At 42.3% G+C, this 22,010-nt stretch overlaps 1 protein-coding gene across 1 annotated transcript in view; it reads left to right on the top strand.

Moving 5' to 3' along the window:
• The window catches only part of CSMD1 (CUB and Sushi multiple domains 1), a 1,868,278-nt gene that overhangs the window by 1,466,688 nt on the left and 379,580 nt on the right, over positions 1-22,010 (top strand). Inside the window, exons 21-22 of the mRNA XM_006137767.5 lie at positions 1,702-1,890; positions 16,679-16,848. Coding sequence (XP_006137829.3) covers positions 1,702-1,890; positions 16,679-16,848 — 359 coding nt within the window. The remainder of the gene's footprint in view (positions 1-1,701; positions 1,891-16,678; positions 16,849-22,010) is intronic.

Raw genomic sequence — 22,010 nt, 5'->3', positions numbered from 1 at the left:
GCTGCCCGCGTGCTCCTTGGCTTTGCTCTGCTTTGCTCCTCGTCCCCCTGGTCTACAGACCAGGGAGATGGGGAGCAAAGCAGAGCAAAGCCGCGGAGAACACGGGCAGCGGACAGCCCAGACGCGTCTGGGCTGTCCGCTGCCCGTGTGTTCTGTGGCTTTGCTCCCCGTCCCCCTGGTCTGCAGACCAGGGAGAGGGGGAGCAAAGCAGAACAAAGCCGCAGAGCCCGAGAGCAGCAGGACACCCACGGCGCATCTGGGCTGTCCCGCTGCCCCCGTGCTCCACGGCTTTGCTCCGGACGCCTGTGGTACAGCAGCTGGGGCGCTGCTGGTTGGTCCCGTAGCGCCGCTCTGGGCGCTACTGGACCAACCCGGCAGCACCCCAGCTGCTCTGCCCCAGGCGTCCTGATTCAGCCACCGCTGGTCAGTTTCAGCAGCGGCTGAATCAGGACACCTGGGGCAGAGCAGCTTGGGTGCTGCTGGGTTGGTCCAGTAGCGCCGTGGAGCGGCGGCGCTACTGGACCAACCCAGCAGCACCGCAGCTGCTCTGCCCCAGGCGTCCCCAAGTCAGCCGCTGCTGAAACTGACCAGCGGCTGACTACAGGAAGCCCCTACCCCGGGTTTCCTGGAATCAGCCGCTGATCAGTTTCAGCAGCAGCTGACTTCGGGATGCCTGGGGTTCTTAAGTTGAATCTGTATGTAAGTCAGAACTGGCGTCCAGATTCAGCCGCTGTTGAAACTGATCAGTTTCAGCAGCGGCTGAATCTGGACGCCAGTTCCGACTTACATACAGATTCAACTTAAGAACAAACCTACAGTCCCTATCTTGTACGAAACCCGGGGACTGCCTGTATATACACTCCTTGGTCTGTGAGTACAATTCCCTTTGATACGAATGAAAGTTCTAGTGTAATACATGTGTCTGTGCAGCTATCAGCTAATTATGATGAAAGAGCAATTACATACTTGCCAAGACCTATCCAGGAATCTGATTTTATTTGCCTTACACTAGTTTTACACTAATGTAGCTCAAGAGTCTTGGGTGGAATTACCCTTATAATGTAGGTAAGAGAAGAATCAGACCATGGGATTTTTTTCTTTTATTTAGGTGTACAATTGTTCCTGATTAAGTGACAGCTTGCATGATTTTCAAAAGCATGCAAGGACAATTCTTCATCTGATTAGGAGTGCAGTTCCACTCTTTAAACATGAAACTCAAGCATATCTATTGAAAATGTGGTGATGTATCGCTACACCAATTTAATCTTTCATTGAATTTTTAGAATTCTTTTTATATTTTATTATAGATTTGCAAACTATAAAGTTCATTTCCAATGTTTAGCAGTTCAGATTAATTATACTATAATGAGTTGTGTTAAAGAGATACAACTAAACAAAGTGTAAGGAACCTTTCATGTTATGAGACTGATTAAGGTCTCTGAAGTTAAGAAAATCAATGTAAAAATGCATCTTAATTTCCCAACAACCTTACTGAACATCAAACCATAATTAAAGGATAAGAAGCAGACTAGAAGAATCAAGCAATATTTTGAGTGTGGCATTGTTAAATAGATTTGGATTATGAAAATCTGTAGAAGATGTGCTTTCAAAGTGTTCATACTAAACTTTTACATTTTTATGCATTATCTATAATGTTTATATTTATTTATATATTCTGTTTTTTTGGTTTTTTGTGAGCAGAATATCATCTGGAACCATGTGATGATCCTGGTGTTCCTGCATTTAGTAGAAGAATCGGTTTTTACTTCGGTGTTGGGGATTCCTTGACATTTTCTTGTTTTCCTGGATATCGCTTAGAAGGTGCTAATAAACTTACCTGCCTGGGTGGTGGCCGTCATGTATGGAGTGCACCTCTGCCAAGGTGTGTGGGTAGGTGGTCACATACTTTCATTTCATTCATCAAATCGTTGATAACACGTAGCAGATGGCAGAATAGTATACAGAGAAAAAAGCTCTAGAAGAAAAGAGATCTATTTCTAAGCTTTACTCACTCGGGCTATGTCTAGACTGCAAGCCACTTTCGAAAGAGGCTCTTTCGAAAGATACTTTCGAAAGAGCCTCTTTTGAAAGAGAGCGTCTAGACTGCACGTTGAACTTTCGAAAAAGCGGCTTGCTTTTTCGAAAGAAAGCATCCAGTGAGTCTGAATGCTCTCTTTCGAAGAAGCCCTATTTACATTGAAGAACGCCTTCTTTCGAAAGAGGAACTTTCGAAAGAAGACCTTCTTCCTCGTGAAATGAGGTTTACCGCCATCGAAAGAAAAGCCGCGTTCTTTCGATTTAATTTCGAAAGAACGCGGCTGCAGTCTTGACGCAGGTGAGGTTTTTTCGAAAAAAGGCTACTTTTTTCGAAAAAACCCCTGAGTCTGGACACAGCCTCATAGATCAGTCAGAGCTACAATTTTTAATACTACATGACTATTGTAGTTAGAGCAGAAAAACAGAAAATAAGTATATAGTGCTGTTTAACATTAGATTTGGAAACAATTATATTGATTAACTAAAATTGTAATACTATTATGGCAATGGAATACAACTGGAACCATAGAAAAATCATAGTAGAAATGGGCCAGGTTCTACCTTTGTAAAAGTATTCCTCAGGTTTACATAAAGACAGAATTTGATCCATTATCTTTCAGGGTAAAGAAATATTCACTAGATCTTTGACACTGTGAGACTTTGAGCTGAAAAGCTTCTTACTGATTTCTAATAGTGACTTTTAAAGTGATTTTCACTTTTTTTCTTGTGTTTGAAATAAAAAGTGCTGCTTTTAGAACAGCTCAGGGTATATATATACAAAGGCAAGTGAACTAATAGTTCTTTGTGAGTGATATTAAAATGGAATTTTTACATGTTCAGATTTGCTTTATATTTGTATTACAGAGATAATGTATTTGGTTTGTGCATTGGCTTAATTATATGCTGATTGCTACATATACATTGTGAAATGTTACCAACTGAAGTGAATCTGATCAGATGCTATTAATATAATGATTCTGAAATGTCAAATACTTCCATATACTTCTGAGTGAGATCTTTTGAGAAAGTTCTTACTTTTTTATATAATTTTATTTTATGAAGGGGAAATTTGCCTGTGGAATTTTGTTTTCTCTTATTTTCTTTTTTTTAAAGAGTGTAATACCATGTCAGCATAAAGATATATGATCCCCCTTTCCATGAAAAAAAAACATACCACAGAGGAAAAACTTAAAACTGGATTTTATCAGGATTGACAAATGGAAGACTTACTGTGTTAATCTCTCAGTGGGGCTCAATTGGTGGCATGCCAAAGGGAGCTGAGAGGCATGTGGAGCTTGAAGATATTCTTAGCTCTAAGTCCTTGGAGGGACTATCCTAACTTTCAAAATGATTCCTATGACCCTACTTACTGCCAGGCAACATTACTTAATCAGTGAATGTTCTTCAGCATACACCATTTTCAAGAAAGCACCTGGATCAGTGTCATTGTACATTTTATTCCTATTTGTTGTAAAGGGCAGGAAATTATTATATAGTACCATTAGGAATGGCTATGTGGGTTGTAAATTAGTAACTTATTTCTCTGTTCTTAATAGAAAGATGGGCTTTATTAGCTTGGCAGTTCTAAAACAATTGATAAGAAATGATTTTCACCATATTTATCAAAATGTTTGACTATGTCTGGGTTCAACTGAAATGGAACATAAAAGGTTTTGGTACTATATATTGTGTCAGTGAATAGGATACACTCATTTCTTTGCTTTCTCTTACATTTGATATGTTACAAAGTCAATTCAAGTCGCTGATTTTGATGCAGTGAAAATATTTGCTCCTACAGTATGCACATAGCATTCTATTAAGCATATATGATTAAATAGTATATGACTTTCACACAAAATAGAGTTTGATCTCTTTCAATATTTTTTTAATATATTTTCCTTTAGTCCAATTAATATTAGCTGTAACAGAAAATACATTTTTGCCTCTGTGATTAACCAAAGTTCAGGGTCCTGTGGCTTGTTTTTTTAAAGGAGAATTTAAGGATGGAGTCAGGTATCTTCGGTGCAATCCTATCTGCTTACAATGAATATATAAATCATTATGTTTTTGAACATAAGAGGACTCAAAGAACGGCTTTTGTGCAAGAGTGGGTTTTTGAGCAAAAAGGAGCCGTCTACACAGATCCTTTTTGCACAAAAGCCTCTTGCACAAAAATGGCTTCTAATTAATTATGCAAATGAAGCGCAGTGATATTCTATTCCATGCTTCATTTGCATAAGGTTTTGCAGAAGAAGGCTGCAGTATAGACATAGCCTAAGTGTCTTCTAAGAGCACAGTAAGTAGTGGAAATGTTGGTAATGCTGCCAGACAATATTGATCTCCTGAGGTCCGGCAAATTCTCTGGTTTGTCCCACAGGTACTGGACTAGAGAAGATCAACCTGCATAGCATCATAAGGAACTAATGTAAAGTGTTGAGATAAATATATTCAAAATACATCCTACACAGAATTTTGCAAACAGTATAAGGATATGAAGATTCATGAAATTTATTAGTTGCTTAATTTACATAAGTTTTCACTTGTTCAATTGTATTTATACTCCTACATTGACTGAAAAATATATTTTCATAATATTTTCCTCTATGCCTGTTGCTTTGCGAAAGCCACCTTTTCCTGATGTATAGAGTTTTGGTCATGTACTGGTGGGTGAATTTTAAGTTTAGGGTTTTCATTGAAATTATTATTGATTAGTTTCCATTCCTGGTATATATAATATCAACTATTGCGTATGCATATTAAATATTTAATTATGTAAAATTATAATAGAAACTGTACTTAAATGAAATAGCTGGATAAAGGTTTTACTTAAATTTTCAGGCATATGAACCAGAGTTCCCAAATTATAGTTTATCATGATAGGATGCCTTTGTTCTTCATTTAAATATAAATTAGTTGAACACTGTTGTTTACGGAACACTTTTAAAAAAAATTATACAGCCTACATCTTTCAGAACTGAAACAAAAAAAATCATTAATTCAGAAGGTTCTCAGGATAATCATTTGTGAACTAAGTTTGGTGATAAACAGCTTCAAAATTTAACTTTAGTCTTAGACCTTGTTATACAGACATTATCTTGTTTATAATTGTAGTTAGGAATCAAGGTGCATGACAGCAGTAAATAAAGCAACAGGAAAATTGGTAATTGTTTTCCTATAAGTCTGAAAAAAATATATTTTCTAACTTACTGAAACATCAGTATATTATTCTTGGGATTTTTTTTTTTTTATGAAAGACCTATTATAGTTTCCATTTTATCTTATTCTGATATTCTATTACATTTAGAAAAAAAATCCCAGACTTAACAGCATGAGGCAAGATTTATATCTATTGATGTGAAAGAGTAGAATTAACCTGGCTTAGTGTTCTGGGACAAATGAGGCTAAAACAACTTAGAAGGAAAAAGTCATTTTGTGTGCTTTTCATGTAATCCTTCAAACATGTAGGGTATGTCTACACTACCCTCCTAGTTCGAACTAGGAGGGTAATGTAGGCATACCGCACTTGCAAATGAAGCCCGGGATTTGAATTTCCCAGGCTTCATTTGCATAAGCGGGGAGCCGCCATTTTTAAAACCCCGCTGGTTCGAACCCCGTGCAGCGCGGCTACACGGGGCATGAACTAGGTAGTTCGAACTAGGCTTCTTAATTCGAACTACCGTTACTCCTCATTTCACGAGGAGTAACAGTAGTTCGCACTAGGAAGCCTAGTTCGAACTACCTAGTTCGTGCCCCGTGTAGCCACGCTGCACGGGGTTCGAACCAGCGGGTTTTTAAAAATGGCGGCTCCCCGCTTATGCAAATGAAGCCCGGGAAATTCAAATCCTGGGATTCATTTGCAAGTGCGGTATGCCTACATTACCCCACTAGTTCGAACTAGCGGGGTAGTGTAGACATATCCTTACTGTCTTAACCTTTTAGCAAGTCTTTTCTTTTTTATATTTTATGTGGGATTTACATTTGAAATCTTGATTAATTTCACAAAATATGAATTAAGATCATGTTCATGTTTTGCATTTCAATTTTTTTAAAAAACATTAGGACATGTACATTAGTTGTAATAAATTGTCCAAACTTTGAGTTAGCCATGTGGTTGTGTGACTAGATCTTTTTTTTGTGATGCAAACATGTTTCAATCTCTAAGTCTATCTCTTCAGAGCTTTGTGGTAGAGAATACATCCTGTTGGGCTGTAATGACTCCCTCTAGTTACTTAATGACAGCGTTTTATGGATTTTAAATGTCTTCATCAGATCTTTAATGAAAGATATATTATTATTGTTCTATGAACTGAATACATGTGTAACCTATTTATAAATCTATGCACTAATTTCTGTTAGCTCTTCTGTGCTAATAGAATGCTCCTAAAGAAATTATCAATGTGCCTCACAACTATCCACTTTCACTAAGGAGGTTTAACAGGTAGTTCAATTTAGAGTCGTTAATTTGAAATACCGGGTCCCTGCTGCATGTAGATGCGGGCAGTTGGTCCAGACTTGTAAATTTCAAAAATGGTGACTGGCCAGGAAGACACAAATCAAGCGCGGGATATTTAAATCCTAGGCTTGATTTGCAACTTTGAATGCTGACATTAGCCTCCCTGGGGGCTAGTGTAGACATAAACTTAGAGACTAGTTGTATGAGTGATCTTTGTTTTGACTTGTTTATATATATTAAGCTGAGCAAGATGTATCACTATTAATATTTTAGCACTTTAAAAAGTTTTCTTAGAAAGTCAGGTAATGTCATGCATATCACTCTAGATGCTCTATTGATTGGTGACCGGATTTACCCTTAGAACATAAGTTGAGACCTGGCACAAGTGACCTTTAGATCTTGAAACCAGTCAAGCAAAACCAGAAGCACAACTTTGCTTCTGAGAGCACAATGGAAAAGCTTCTCCTTTAGTCAACTATTAGCAGGGCCCTTGTGATGATGAGCAGTTACTGACTTGGGAATATTTATTGGCTCTGCTCTCATCGGCAATCTCTTTAAACCCCTAACAGTATAAGGGATGTGCCATGTGCATCCATGTTTGCCTGGGCATGCTGCTGTACACATTCTTCCTGTTACTAAGAATCACTACAAGACATTCCTGTCACCAGGAGATCAGTCTCCCCCCTCAAATAGGAAAAAGGAAAAAGGAAAGAGGGAGAAACAGAAGTCATGTACACCTTCATTCTGTAATGAGTTAGGGTATGTCTACACTACAAAGTTAGTTCGAAATAGCAGCCATTATTTCAAATTAACTTCAATAGCATTTATACATGCAAACTGCTATTTTGAATTTAATTCAAAATAGTGGAGCGCTTATTTTGAATTTGGTAAACCTCATTCTACAAGGAGTAACACCAAATTCGAAATAGCTATTTCGAACTAAGGACTGTGTAGACACTTAATTCAAAATAGGGGGCCTCCAGCCCTTCCCAGGGAGCCCTGGTGGCCACTCTGGGAACAACCAGAAAACTCATCTGCTCCCCCCAGCTCCAGAGCCCTTAAAGGGGCAGACTCTGGCCACAGTGCCTTTGCCAGTTGGAAGCCTGCCAGCACACAGCCAGCAGACCATGCACATGGCATAGCATGAGCTAGCAACCCACTGCCACCCAGACCTCCACCACTCCCCAGGACCAGGCTGGCAGCTCCAGGAGCCTGCCAGGGGCTGCAAAAGGTGGGTTCTTGCCTGGTCTAGTGCGGAGATCCTGGACTTCATTGAGGTTTTGGGGGAAGCCTCCAATGCCCATGATCTCTGCACTAGGCACAGGAATGCAGCCACCTACAGCCGCATGGCTGCCAGCCTGGCCACCAGAGGCCACATGTGCAGATAGGAGCAGGTATGGACTAAAATAAAAGAACTGCAGCAGGCCTACACCAGGGGTTTCCAACCAGAGGCTGACCCAGATGCCTGCCCACACTACGAGGCCCTGGACCACATCCTGTGGAGTAAGACGGTCTGCACTCCCCTGGTGATCATTGACCCCAGGGCAGAAGGCCCTGCCCCTGACACAGCGGAAGACGAGGAAAAGGAGGAGGACAACAGCCAGGAGCCACAGAAGCTTGCAGGGAGTGTGCCCTGCACCCAGGACCTCTGAGCCATACCAGAGAGCCCATCAGCGGTCTCATCCGAGGCCAGGGAGGCCTTCACATGTGAGTTACATCACGGTCCCCTTATGCGGGGGGGGGGGGGGGAAGAGGGAGCCCAGGGACTGTATGCATGGGCCTTGCTGACCACGGAGCAGGTGGCAACCTGGGAATCTGCCGTGCCAGCTGGGACGTGTGCATGGGCCTTGCTGACCATGGAGCAGGTGGCAACCTGGGCATCTGCATGCCACCGGGGTGCCATGCAGGGGCCCTGGCCTATTCCCCACATGCATCTACCTGTGAAGGCACATGACAGGCTCCTGACCCTGAGGAGAGACACTGCACACTGCCCTCCCTCCAGACGCCCAGAGTCAGGGCACATCTCCCCTCCTCCTCCCCCCCACACCACAATAAAGGCAGCACAGGGGCTGAGGTACAGTCCTGGGCCAGCTCACTGTCACGGGGGTAGCAGTACGTGATGGTGCGGAGACCTGATGTCCTCGCCTTGCAGAGGGGGGCTTGGTTCATCCACAGGGAGAACTGACCACTTCTCTTGTTTCACCATAGCCACAGCACCTGTGAGGGCAGGACGCACCACCCCGCCTGGAACATCCACCCGCACCCGGGCCAGCAGGCGCACCCACAACCAGGAGAAGTACCAGCAGCGGCACCTGTGGTTACAGGGAAGGCAGGTCCACAGCCAGGAGCACTGGGTGCAAGAAGACTTGCAGCTGTGGTGGGAGAGCTTGTGGGAGCAAGGCCATGCCCTCCATGAGCACTTGCATACCCTGGTGGAATGATTGCTGCCTCCTGCTGCTCCAGCCCCGTGGCCACCCCAGGTATTGCTCCTCTTCCCAGCCCTTCTCTCCCTCCCACTTCTTCTGCCCCCCGCATCCTTCCTGCCCCGCCCTCCATACCCACTCCCTCCTGGGGACACCAAGGCCTCTGCACTCATAGTGCTGCAAGATGGGAGGGCTGGCAAGACCCCCAACCCTGAGCTTCACCTCCCACTTCCTCCCCTTGCCTCCTCCTTCCAGCTCCCTCCTCCAAGCTTTCCTCCTTCCCCTCTCCTGCTCTCATTTTCCCCCTCCCTCCACCCCAGTTATGTTAAATAAAGAGGATTTTTTGTGGCAACACAGGTGTTTTTATTGTACATCAGGAAGGGGGGGTTAGAGAGGGGAAAGGGGAAGGAGATGGGGGTGGAATGTAAGGCACAAGGCCCCAGTGGGGCACGCCAGGGGGACTTCAGTCCTCATCAGCCTGGAAGCTCTCCCTCAGGGCTTCCCAGATGCGGACAGCCCCCTGAAGGGCCTCCCGGCTGGCAGTCATGTGGGATTGTGAGTACTGGCTGCCAGGTGGTCAGCCTCTGCCATCCAGGCTGGCAGGGAAGCCTCTCCCTTCCTCTCACATAAATTGTGGTGCACACAGCACGCTGCCACCACGTGCGGAATATTGTGCTCAGAGAGGTCAAGGCGGGTGAGGAGGCATCTAAATTGGGCCTTTAGTCGGCTGAAGGCCCCCTCAACCAAAATGCTGGCCAAGCTGAGCCTGGCATTGAAGGCCTGCCAGTAGGGGTTCAGGTGTCCCGTGTAGGGCTTCATGAGCCAGGACTGTAGGGGTAGGCTGCATCCCCCAGCAGGCACACTGGCATATCCATGTCGCCGACCCTGATGTGGAAGTCAGGAAAGAAAGTCCCGGCATGCAGCCTCTGGCACACGGAGGAGTTGCAATATACCCGCACATCATGTGCCTTGCTGGACCAGCCCACATTGATGTCCGTGAACTGGCCCCGCTGGTCAGACATGGCCTGGAGGATCACAGAGAAGTACCCCTTGTGGTTGACATACAGGGAGGCTTGGTGTTCTGGGGCACGGATGGGGATGTGCATCCCGTCAATTGCCCTCAACCCCCGCAGTTGGGGAAGCTCAGGGTGCCAAACCCCTGGATGATCGCGTCCAGGTTGGTGAGACCGACGACTCTGCGGAGCAGCACCCAGTTGATGGCCTTGGCCACCCGCAGAGAGACACACAAGACCGAGGGTCACTGGAGTGCCCGGGTGGCTGGGAGTGTTTGTTCCCCACCACTGCCCCATGCCCCTCTCCCAGGAGCAATCCCTGCTGCAATCCTGGCCACCGCAGGTCTTCTGTAGCATGGCTGGGACAGACTGAACCGTCTCGGGAAGGACACTTACACCACCTCCCCCCCATTTTCCCTGAGGGAGCCCATCTCCTCCTTGCAGCCGTACCTGCTGTACCTGCATGAGCACCGCTCCGACAGTGGATCTCCCCATGCCGAACTGGTTGCTAATGGATTGGTAGCTATCCAGCATGGAGAACTTCCAGAGGGAAATGGCTCATGCATGTGTCCCGTCGCTGCAGAGCAGGGGTGAGCCACTTGCAGAGCTTGAGGAAGGTGTCTTTCTTCATCCTGAAGTTTGGGGTCCACTGTTGGTCTCCTCAGCACTCTAGGACGATGTGGACCCACCAGTTGCTGCTGGTGTCCAGATGCCAGATGTGGCGGGGCACGCTGGTGTCTGGCTGCCACTCCTCCATGGCCTCCAGGAGGGCCAGGGGGAGGGCCAGGGGGCTGGCTTGCAGCAGATGTTGCCAGGCAGCCTCCAGCAATTGCTGCCAGGCTTGTAGCAACACATTCAACATGAGCACCAGAGTGCCCAGGGGCGGCTCTGGCTCCATGGTGCCAAGTGCTATGGTATCCCAAATGAGAGTGACCAAAGCAGACAGAGGAAAACGCTTTGCTGTCCCTCAGTGAGGTAGGACAGCAAGCAGAAAAGCTGAGAACCGGCTGTCCAGGGGGGTTCCTTTAAGCACGAGCCTCAGATAGCCTCAGACAACAGCCACACAAAGCAACTACTGACCTGATGCCCTGCTGGAACCGGTTTCAGGTGCCCTTAAATGTGATCCAGCATCCAATCAGTGTTGATGCGCTATTTTGAAATAGCAAAATGCTATTTCAAAATAGATTTTGTGTTTAAATGCATTATTTCGAATTAGCTTAATTCTAATTAACTATTTTGAATTAAGTTAATTTGAAATAGTGCTGTAATGTAGACATACCCTTAGAGATCTTCATGTCAGTGCACACTTTAAATTAAAAGCTTGTTACTTCTCTTTAACTTTTTCTTTTTGCATCTACTTAAAATATTTTTAAGCTTTTTGAAACTATGTCAGCTATTGTATAAACCTTATTGTTAAGTTTTTAAATGAAATGTGTTGGGTACAATTTCAATATGCATGTTATTAGTAAGCCAGCATTTCAGTTTGAGTGTTCCTGAAGTATATTTGCCATTTTCTTTGTTTCATAGATTGCATAAGTATGTTCAGAAACTATTTGATAGTCTTCAAAAGCTCGTTCTGACATAGTTTCTTTTATACGTCAAGGTACCAAAATGAAAAAAAGAAACAAATTACTCCTTTAAAGTATGTTTTCTTGTCTCCCGAACAAAATAAAAAAAATTATCTTGTTCCAGACATGCTTCGCTAACTTTAGAAAGAGAAGGAGTATAAGTAAGTGAATTTAAATCATCTTAATATCTTCTCCATAAGGTTACCACATGGTTTCAAGAAAAATACCGGACACACCGGTATAATCTACAATAATAATGTAGATTATTACATCACAATCTACATTACATCTTATTTAGAAAATACCAGACACTTACATTTTCTCATTTATATTTTCTCAGTTTGCTTCCTGAACAGAAAGCTCAAATACTGGACTGTCCAGTCCAAAACCGGACTCCTGGCAATCCTACTCCGCCAATCTCTGCTAACTGTGGGCCTCTTGGCTGTTCTAACTTATTCCCTTGTGCCTACGACTGCAAGGGGTTTTGTGTGCAGCCTGAAGACATCTGAACACAAATGTCATTCAGAGCTGAGTTCAGCAGAATCCCCTTCCTTATATAATATCTAAATTTAAGCCCAGCAGAAATTGTATCCTTTATAGCAGCTCATGATAGCTATCCTGAGTTGTTTTTCACTGGGGTAACAGTGGGGCTTCTTCCTTTTCTCACAATTTCTTTTCAGCATCCCACTTCTCTCTGTCCTTTCCCCCTTTTCTACTTATGTACAAGCAGTAGAGAACTGCTGATTGGGTCAGCAGGAGCACTCAAGAAATCTTAGCAGGGGAGAAAGGGACATAGCTGGAATGCAAAATGACTTTATGGCCTAGAATATAGTATTTCCCTCCCCATACAAAAAGAGCAGGGACGATTTAACCAGTAGGGCCAGTACAGGATCAGACCCTTTGGTTCTCACCTTCAGACTGAAAGCTAGACATTAGTTGGTGCTCATTCCTCCTAAATTACCCAGGGCAGGTACACAAAAGTGGGGAAGGCTTTTAATGGAAATACATTCTTAAATCCATAGATCATATATAAAGTATAAATGCAATATACATTGGAAGTTAAGGAACTTTATTCAGCTACAAATTGAATGTGTTAATTTTTTCCTGAACTATTAACCAATTCTTTAATTCTATTTTTTACAATCAAAATAAAGTTCTATTCCTAGAAAAGTCCTTATTACTTTTTACATGCAGTGACTATATATATAATTTAATCACTGACTCTTCAGCTCAAACTCAACATGCTACCTATGGTTTGTTAAGAACAAAGTAGCTCTATTTTCAGTCTAAACCAGGAATAACATGCTGTTTCTTTTCCTTTTTTTTCTTTTTCATTTTTTAAAAAATATTTAAGCCTCAAGCCATTGAGAACAACTTAGCAGACTCCCTCCTATGCCCCTCCTGGAGCATATCTCAAGAAGCAGGTTGCTATGTCCTTTTGGACGCTAGTTCCTTTTCCTTTATTTTGACTTCTAAAGAATTAGCATGGTGTTGGCAGCTTCAGAGCAAATTTCCTACTAGTTTCGTGTATTTATATCCCACTTACCATCGACAGATTTTACTAATTTTCTTGGTGCCTTTATTATAATGATCCTCATTGCTCAATGCTTAGATTTACTTGCATAATGTGTTTAAGACACTTGTACAAGTTGACAGTATAGTTACAATAATTTATTCTAACTATAATATCTAACATGCAAATATTATTTGATCCTAAATACATAAGGTAAAATGAGGATTAGTAGATAGAGCCTTTCTCTATGACAATAGAAATAGATGTTACCGACTGGATTGAATCATCTAGCCTGTGGGTCTTCATGAGCCAGTTTTCAGAGAGATTATTCACTGGGAGATTTATATGCGAAAGAGGGCAATGTGAATGACTGTATAAGTTATTGAGTAGTTGCATAAGCTGCTTTGCGGAGAAGATGTTGCTATGGATGGTAATATTTTAAATAAAACAAAATACTTCAAAATAAAGAAAAAGAGAAGTAACAGATTGCTATGTCATGTTTCATTTTAATCCATTTATAATGAGTGGATTTCAAAAATAAATGTTGCAAGGGTGTGTGGGTAATGGGGACAATTGCACAGGGACCAGGCATTTCAAAGGAGCAGGAACTCTGTGTCCCTTTGAAATGCCATGGGGGTGCTACTCCACTGCTCTGCAGGGCTCTGAGGATGGGGGCAAGAGTCCAGCACTCATCTCCACCCATTCTTCCCAAGGCTCCACCCTTTCTGGTATCATGGAGCTGGGCCCCCACACGTTGCCCCCAGGCCTGCTGTGGCTGTCAGCCCTACTGATTCCAAGGCCTGATTAGACCTTTATGGTAATCTAGTGCAGCTTCCAGTACAATGCAGGCCTTACAATTCCCCCAAAATAGTATCTGTGTTGTATCTGTTAGAAATTAAAAATCAGATCTTGATTTTAAAACTTTCAGGGATAGAGTGTCCACCATGATCTTTAGTAAATTATTCCAATGATTAACTCTTCTCACCAGGTCTGCCACTGGCAGGGGTGGGGGAGGAAAGGAGGCAATTGCCCTGAGGTACCTGGTGATTCAAAAGAGTCTAGGGCTCCTGGTCATTACTGTGGCAGCAGTGGTGGCTGGTGCTCCAAGACCTTTGAATTGCCACCAGAGTGGGCAACAGGCTCCTGGAGGTCCTGAGAGCTGCCTGAAGGAGGCTAGTCTCAGCCCAGCCCCTTCTAACCAAGGCTCTACTAGTCTCAGTGCCCCTTCTCCCCTCCCTTGCCCAGGGGCCCGACTAGTCTGTCAGCCCCACTGGTTCTCCCCATTAGAAATGTACACTTTATTTTCAGTCTGAAATTATCAAGCTTCAATTTTCAGTTATTGGATTGTTATACTTTTCTCTCCTAGATTAAGGAGAAAGTCCATCTCCTCACCACCCTTTTGGCCTTCTCTTTGTTAAACCAAACAGATTGAGTCCCTTGAATCTATCACCATAAAGACATGCTTTCTAGTCTGTTAATCATTCCTGTGGCTCTTCTCTGAACTCTCTCCAATTTATCAACATCCTTCTTGAATTGTGCAGAGCAAAACTGGACACAGTGTTCTAGCAGTGGTTGCACCAGTGCCAAGTGTAAAGGAACACTGACCTCACCATTACTACTCAAAACCTCCTGACTATGCATCCAAGGATCACATTAGTCATTTTAGCTGCAGCATTGCACTGCAGTTTATGTTCAGCTAATTGCCCAGTATGACCCCCAAATCTTTTGCATAGTCAAAGCTTCTCAGGATAGAGTCACCCATCCTTTTAGTATAGCCTGAATATATACATTCATAGAGCAGAAGAATTACTTCTCGTGTCTTGCTCACAACACTCCTGTTTATGCATCCCAGAATGATTGCGGGGTTTTTCTGCAAGTGTCATGCTGTTAACTATGTCCCCTATAGCCCTTTCTTCAGTACTCCATGCTAGACAGTCACTTCTCATTCTGTGTATGTAGATAAAGATAGAGATAGAAATAGAAATGCATTTTTCTATGAAGATGTTTCAGAAAAATACATTAGAATTCCAGATAACATTGTGCTACCTTTTAGAAAAGGACATCTAAACTTATACATACAAAATTATGCTTAGAAATGCATATTCTCATTTGCAAGTGTGAATAGATGCATTCTAGCTCACTGATGGAGGAGAAAAATGGGGAATTGCTCTACACCCTGACAATTCAAAAGGGCCTGGGGACTCTGGCTGCTGCTGCTGCTACTACAGCTATGGCAGCAGCTGGAGACATGGGCTTTTTAAATGGCCATCAGATCCCCCAGGGATGCACTTCAGGTGGCACTATAGGCTGGCTGGGGGATGGTTCAGAGTAGTCCAAACAGTGCTGAGGGCTGTCTGTCTCCAGCCTGCCCCTTTCACCTGAGGTCCCACCCCTTCCAGGAGCATGGAACCACCCCCATCCCTTGCTCATGGGCCTAGCAACTCCTGTTGTCCCCCTCGCCCCTGGTGCATTAATTTAGAGGGAACATTGAGGCATAAATAAGAATTTATTTTAAAACCACATGAGAAAAGATACTCAGAGAGAAGGTTGAAACATTGCCATTAATCTGCCCATACATTGTATCTGAAATACCTAGGGTTGAAAGTTTAAGACTTTCTTAGCTATTACTTCATTTGATGTTGATTTGGATCTGTCTCAGCATGGTAGACTCAGAAAAATGCACTGTATTTTATTTTTTGTGGATGTTTAAGTCTTATTATTCAGTCAAGTATAAATTATATATTTTAGACTTCCTATAGTATCTACATACCAGTTTGTGACTACAGTTAAGAATAGGTAAATATATTTCAGGGTTTTTTTTCAAAGCTGCTAATATTTTGCTAATATTTACAGTATCTGTTTTGAAATAGAATTTCATTATTTTCTTCCTTGCCGAAATCCTGAGTTTTGAAATTAGCATTTGTGACTTAGATTATTTATATTGCATTCTTGACATACTTTTGTTATGTTTCAATCAGAAAATAAGATAACCCCACAACCTAACACTTTATCTAATGCTGCTTACCTTCCTTTCCAGACAGACAGTAAAACAGCTCTTTAATTCTGAAAGGGAAGGGAAGGCTTTTCTGGCCTCTACTCAGACTGCTGGGAGAAGGCCTCATCCACTCTTTGCTTGTGAAGGAGGGCAGCTGTTGATTTCATCCTTGGCAGATAGCAGCAGCTTTTTTATTGTCGATAGAAGAAACTGTTCCAATAGCTATCACAATAATGTCAGATTTGGTGTTTTTTACTTTAGCTCTTGGATTTCCACTTTGTCTAGTATTTTATATCAAGTAGAACAGGGAGTCAGTATGATCAGTGCTCCACCTATTTCTGCAGAAGACCAGAACAGCTTCAACAAAACATTCAGTTTCTATGTGATCATAACTCCCAATTTATGGGGGAGGAGGAGGCTGATAAGAGGCTAAGGGGACAAGACAAAAATAACCTGGATTTCCCTACTCTATACGTGGTCTATTTGTAACTGTTGTTTTGATCGTTTGTCAGTAGAAGATAAAAGTATTGCAGCAATATAATTCTCTCAGATAGTCTCTAACACTTAAGAATTATCACAGAGATTAGTGTTAAATTTGAATCTAATCATTATTTTATATGATTGAAATGGATAATCCACCTTTATAATTTATTTTTAATTTTACTCTTTCCTGTAGCTGAATGTGGAGCAAGTGTCTCTGGAAATGAGGGAACATTGCTGTCACCAAATTTTCCATCAAACTATGACAACAACCATGAATGCATCTATACAATTGAAACAGAGGCTGGTAAAGGGATCCATCTTAGAGCCAGAACCTTTCAGCTGCATGATGGAGATATTGTTAAGGTAACATAAAATCTGTTTCACTATCTACTATTCTCTCCCCCTCACTTTACATAAGTAATTGGTGTGTGTTCATATAATCTACAAATTAAATTGTATATGTACATACATATATACACACAATATATAAATTTAATTCTCTATTTAATTTGTATGTAATATAAAGAATGATCATACCTTCAGCTTTGATTTATTTATATCCTTCTGCTTGCATACAGAAAAATATATTTTGTTATATGAAATATAACCCATAGCTGACTGGAATCACCTTTTTATATTAAATGCAAATGAAATGGGGAACAGCATTAACATTGCAATACAGCAAGTAGAAATAATATGCTATTATCATAATTATGACTAAAAAAAAGCTAAAATGTGAACCTGAATGATTTAAGAAATTGATTTCTATCTGCAGTGACAATGTGGTTTTACATCTATAAAGTGGTGGGTATTTCTGGACATTTGGGATACTCCTTTTATTCTTATTTTGTTTTTCAAATGTTGTTAGTCTGTGTATTAATGTCTCCAAATCATAAATATTCATCTCAACATTGAAAAATATGAGACATACAATCACCCGTTGATCATTTGCTTTATTGACTATACAGACATTTTTGCTACCTTTCAACATGACTAACTTTTGAAGAGACTAGCAGATATGGAGATTTCAGAGTCTCTCATTGAACTCACCACAAGGGTCTACACCAGGGGTTCCCAAACTCTTTGGCACTGGGACCAGTAAATCCATTCATGAGCTTTTGGAGGACCTGTAACATTCATTTGCATATTTGCAGATTCATTAAGCAAATGATGAATATTCAAATATGTTGTTTCTGGTCCTCCCAAAACCCCCAGTGCCAGCTTTAGCAAAGCTTTTGATGTGATCACCCACAATATTCTTGCCAGCAAGTTAAGGGAATATGGATTGAATAAATGGACTGTAAGATGGATAGAAAGCTGGCTAGACCAGGGTTTCCCAAACTTTTTACTTTAGTTGGAACCCGGTTTTTTTCAGTACTGTTTTTTGCAGCCCAAAAATATAAACGCATATTTAAAAAAGAATTAAAAATGAATAAATTTTCAGTGTTTCACTTGGCTGCATCCTCTGTCCAGCCGGGGCCAGGGCTTCAGGGACCTGGTGCACAGGCACTCCAGGAAGCAGGAGCAGGAGCAGGAGCAGATTGGGAGTAGGGTATCTGGCTAGGAGGGAGGGTGCAAGGAGGGGTAGGGTTGCCAGGTGTCTGATTTTGTACTGGACAGTCCGGTATTTGAGGGTTCTGTCCAGGAAACAAATTGAGAAAATACCGGACATTTAAAATGTCTGGTATTTTCTAATTAGGTAAGTTTTATTATAATTAGGTGTGTCAGTCTGTAGCTGCAAACTGCCTGGCTGGTAAATATGCTAACGCTGCATGAGTGTGTCTACCTGCTAGGCAATTCGCAACTACTCGAGAGAGGGTATGGGGAAAGGGCAAAATGGAATCCCCGGGGCTGGACTCACTCGTGTACCTGGGTGTGCATGTGCCCGGGTCAGTCCCGCTTCATGCCAGCTGATTTGCTCCTCCCCTCCCCCACTTCTCCTCCCGATCTCCCCCGTCCAGCCCTGCTTCTGGCGGCTAGTTCCCCCCCCCTTCCCACCGATCTCCTCCAACCAGCCCCGCTCCCCCCATCCTCTCCCAGCTTGCTGATTCTCCTCCACTTCTCTTCCCGATCTCCCCTGGCCAGACGCACTTCCGGTGGCTAGTTCAGGCATTCCCCTCTGCCCCCCCCGGCCAGCCCTGCTTCCACCAGCTAGTCCTGCCCCCATCTCCTCCTCCCCGCTGACCGATTTTCCCCTGCTTCTCCTCCCGATCTCCCCTGGCCAGCCCCATTGCCCCCCGTCCAGCCCTGTTTTCTGTCAGCTGGCTGCCTGCCCCCCCATCTCTGTCGGACAGCCCTGCTGCCCCCAACCCTGCTTCCCGATGACCCCCCCACACACACTTCCTCCCAAGCCCCCCCGCTGCCTTCCCGGCAGCCATGCTGAGGCCCAGTATTTTTTCCCGGTACCAGGCCATGGCCCATAGTTTGGGAAATGCTGGTCTACACCATTAGCAGACCACAATGTGAACAGTAATGGTCAGCCCTTGTTTTTTTATGATTTGATCATGATTGAAATGTCTCACCATCTGGATCATCAGCTTCACAGTTTTATACACTTCCTCCAACCCTTCATGGAATATCTTTCATCCCATCTGTCACTGTGCCTCAGGGCAAACTGCTGAGCAATAGGGAAAACTCACTGCAAGCTGGTGGACATTCTACTATTAGATATACCACGCCACTAACAAAAGTGAACTTTTGTTTCACAATATTTGTTATTGAGAAGTAAAAACAATGCAGTCTCCTTAACCATTCTAGCACTTGTTTCGCCACCCAGACACTAAACTTTATTATGAATGGCTATTGAAAACCAATTTAATCAAACAAATGGTCCTTCTGATCCCAAAAGGTCAGTCACACAGCCAGGTTAATATATCTATATCATCACTCAATGTTCATGCCATTTGTCAGTACTGTAATATCAGATATCTAAAAAGTTTGTTTAAAAGAGAAAAGAAGGGAGTTAAATGGTCAGATAAATCATGTACGTACATACAAAAATTACAGTGTTCCTATATCCCATTTGTAGCACTTGTATTACAGCCCTGCTGGTTTGTAAAGCCTCTAGTAACTTCCAAAAGATGGAAAGGTCCTCAGTTCATTGGCTGTAATGCTTCTTTTACTGTATTGACCAGAAATCAGAGCAGAAGAGAGGCAAAATGGAGATGCTTCTCCTATATGGGGTGGGGAGGTCTGATTCTTAGTTTGTGGAAATATACAAGCACAAGATAGGGTCCCGGGTCACCTGAGCTGGTCATATGTCCCTGCATGCTTTGATGACTCATAGGAACAGTAATGACCCATATTGCTAAATTGTGCAAAGAAAAGCTCACTGGGAGGGGACAAACTTGTTCTAAAGCTCTTCGTGTTCTTTAATGGGATGTCAACTTGAGCTATCAATTCATAATGTGCTGGGTAATAGCCTGTAAACTATCTTTTAGGTGTTGACCCAGTAGCAAAAGCGTTTGAAATACCAGCACATAATCAATATTCATTACTTTACATACAAAGATGATACATGCAACAATTCATATTGTTTATACTGACATGGTTCATGATAAACCTTGTACAAGCTTTGTTGCAATTGTCTAACAGTGACAATATTAATGAAATAAATGGTAATATTTCAATCATACAGCATCACACTTTCCTAGAGTTATAGTTAATTTTACCAAATCATTGTCTACTTTTGTGGGTCTGTTGAAGGATTTGCCAGTTGAAAACATTTTTAGAACTCTTATATGGGCACACACAGAGCAAATGCTCCCTTTGGAACTGGGGTTCTTCCAAAATTCTTAAACCGAGCTCCTAAGCAGTCATCTCCCAAGAAGTAAATCCAGAACTTCTGTCATGTGAATATACCTAAATCACATAACTAAGAGAATTTGTTATTCTAATTCTAATACATAGTTCCTCCAATCTCCACTCTGTTAATTTAACATTTTAAAATTTGTCATGTCTAAAATGTAGATTGTAAACTTTTTGCTGTAAGAACTATAGATGAAATGTTGACCATATTAAACCCATAGTACTTTTGTCACAGTGCCTCTATACTCAAATTTAGTTTTCACAACAGATTTACAATCCTTGGGAATTTTTTTTTAATTTAAATGCCAAAAGAACTGTTATTTGCACTGGGCCTGATCAATATAGTGCCACTATATGACAAGCTGAACACATTTTTTAAGATATTCAGAGCAAACTACCAAGGCCCTGATCCTGCAATGACTGACACAAAAGAAGGATCTCACTGAGTTTAATGGGGCTCTGTGTGAGTGCAGTGATCTTTTTGCCTGGAGGGCTCAAGATGTACACTATGAAATTCTAATTAGTTTTCTGTGGTAAATCCCAGCTATGTACTGTGTGCAATGGACAGCTAAAGACCCACATAATGAATTGCTCACATGCTTCTCTACCTATACTGTCAAAGAAAAGTCATTCTTTACATCTGTACATTTTTATCAGAATAATTAGTTTTCATGTCATAGATCTGTCCAGAAATCAGTATCTGTATTAATTAAGTTGTTGGTAAGTCTTATGGCACAAGGCCTTTTCAATATATTTTTTATGGAAGAATACATTCAATGAAAGTATAGATAATTTGTGTAATAATAAGAAAAATACTTTACTGAATTTATTTAATGTCCTCAAAATACCATAGGGTACCATTTGGGTACTTGATTGCCTTGAATGTTTTACACTAGAAAAAGACATAAGAAATCCCAAATCAGTACTAGGTTCCCTTAGTACTACTCCTGTGTTCATGACCAATCAAAAGCACATTTCCTTTCACTGAACAATTTTAAAAGCATTGTGGTTAATGTTGATTTTTCCCATTGGAATAGTGCATGCTAAAAATGAACTTCCCTGTAGTTTGTTTGTATAGTGAAGCATACATTTCTCTGATGTGGAATCAGATTATTACCTCAGGCATAGAGACTGAAATAAAAGGCAATGGCTTGACTTCACGTACCTCAATTGATCTTTTAACACATTCAGACACAAGGGAACAGAGTGGAATAGGGTTTACCCCCTCCTTCTTTTTAACAGTAACTTCAGAAAAGACACCCTTAAATAAAATGTCACAAACCTTTTCAGGCTTTGTAAGTGGAGAATGAAAAAAAAACTCCTGAGGTTATGAAACCTCTGAGGATAGATCCGTGTATACATATTGATTCCATTTTCTTTCTCCCAGTTTCTCCCCCTCCCTTTATATAGATACACACCTCTCTAGTCCGAACCTCTCCAGTTTGGCAACATCCATGGTCTGGCAGGACCACGGATGTTGGTGGAGCAGAGAGCCCCTGGATCAGAAACTCCAGCTCTTTGATGCTGGGAGTCTCGCATCAAAGGACTGGCAGCTTGTGGCTTGCAGAGGAGGGAAGGTGGCTGAGGCTACCCCCCGAAAGAGCCCTGAACTTCCTCGATCCAGCAAACTCCCTTGTACAGCACCAGTCACTTTCCAAGGATCTCTCTCCTGCTCTTTCTCTCTCTCTCTCTCTCTCTCTCTCTGTGTGTGTGTGTGT

This window comes from Pelodiscus sinensis, chromosome 3, assembly GCF_052426305.1.
Source record: "Pelodiscus sinensis isolate ZL-2025 chromosome 3, ASM5242630v1, whole genome shotgun sequence".
NCBI classification, from domain to species: domain Eukaryota; kingdom Metazoa; phylum Chordata; order Testudines; family Trionychidae; genus Pelodiscus; species Pelodiscus sinensis.
The sequence above is the reverse complement of the archived record's forward strand: the minus strand, read 5'-3'. Positions and strand labels throughout refer to the sequence as shown.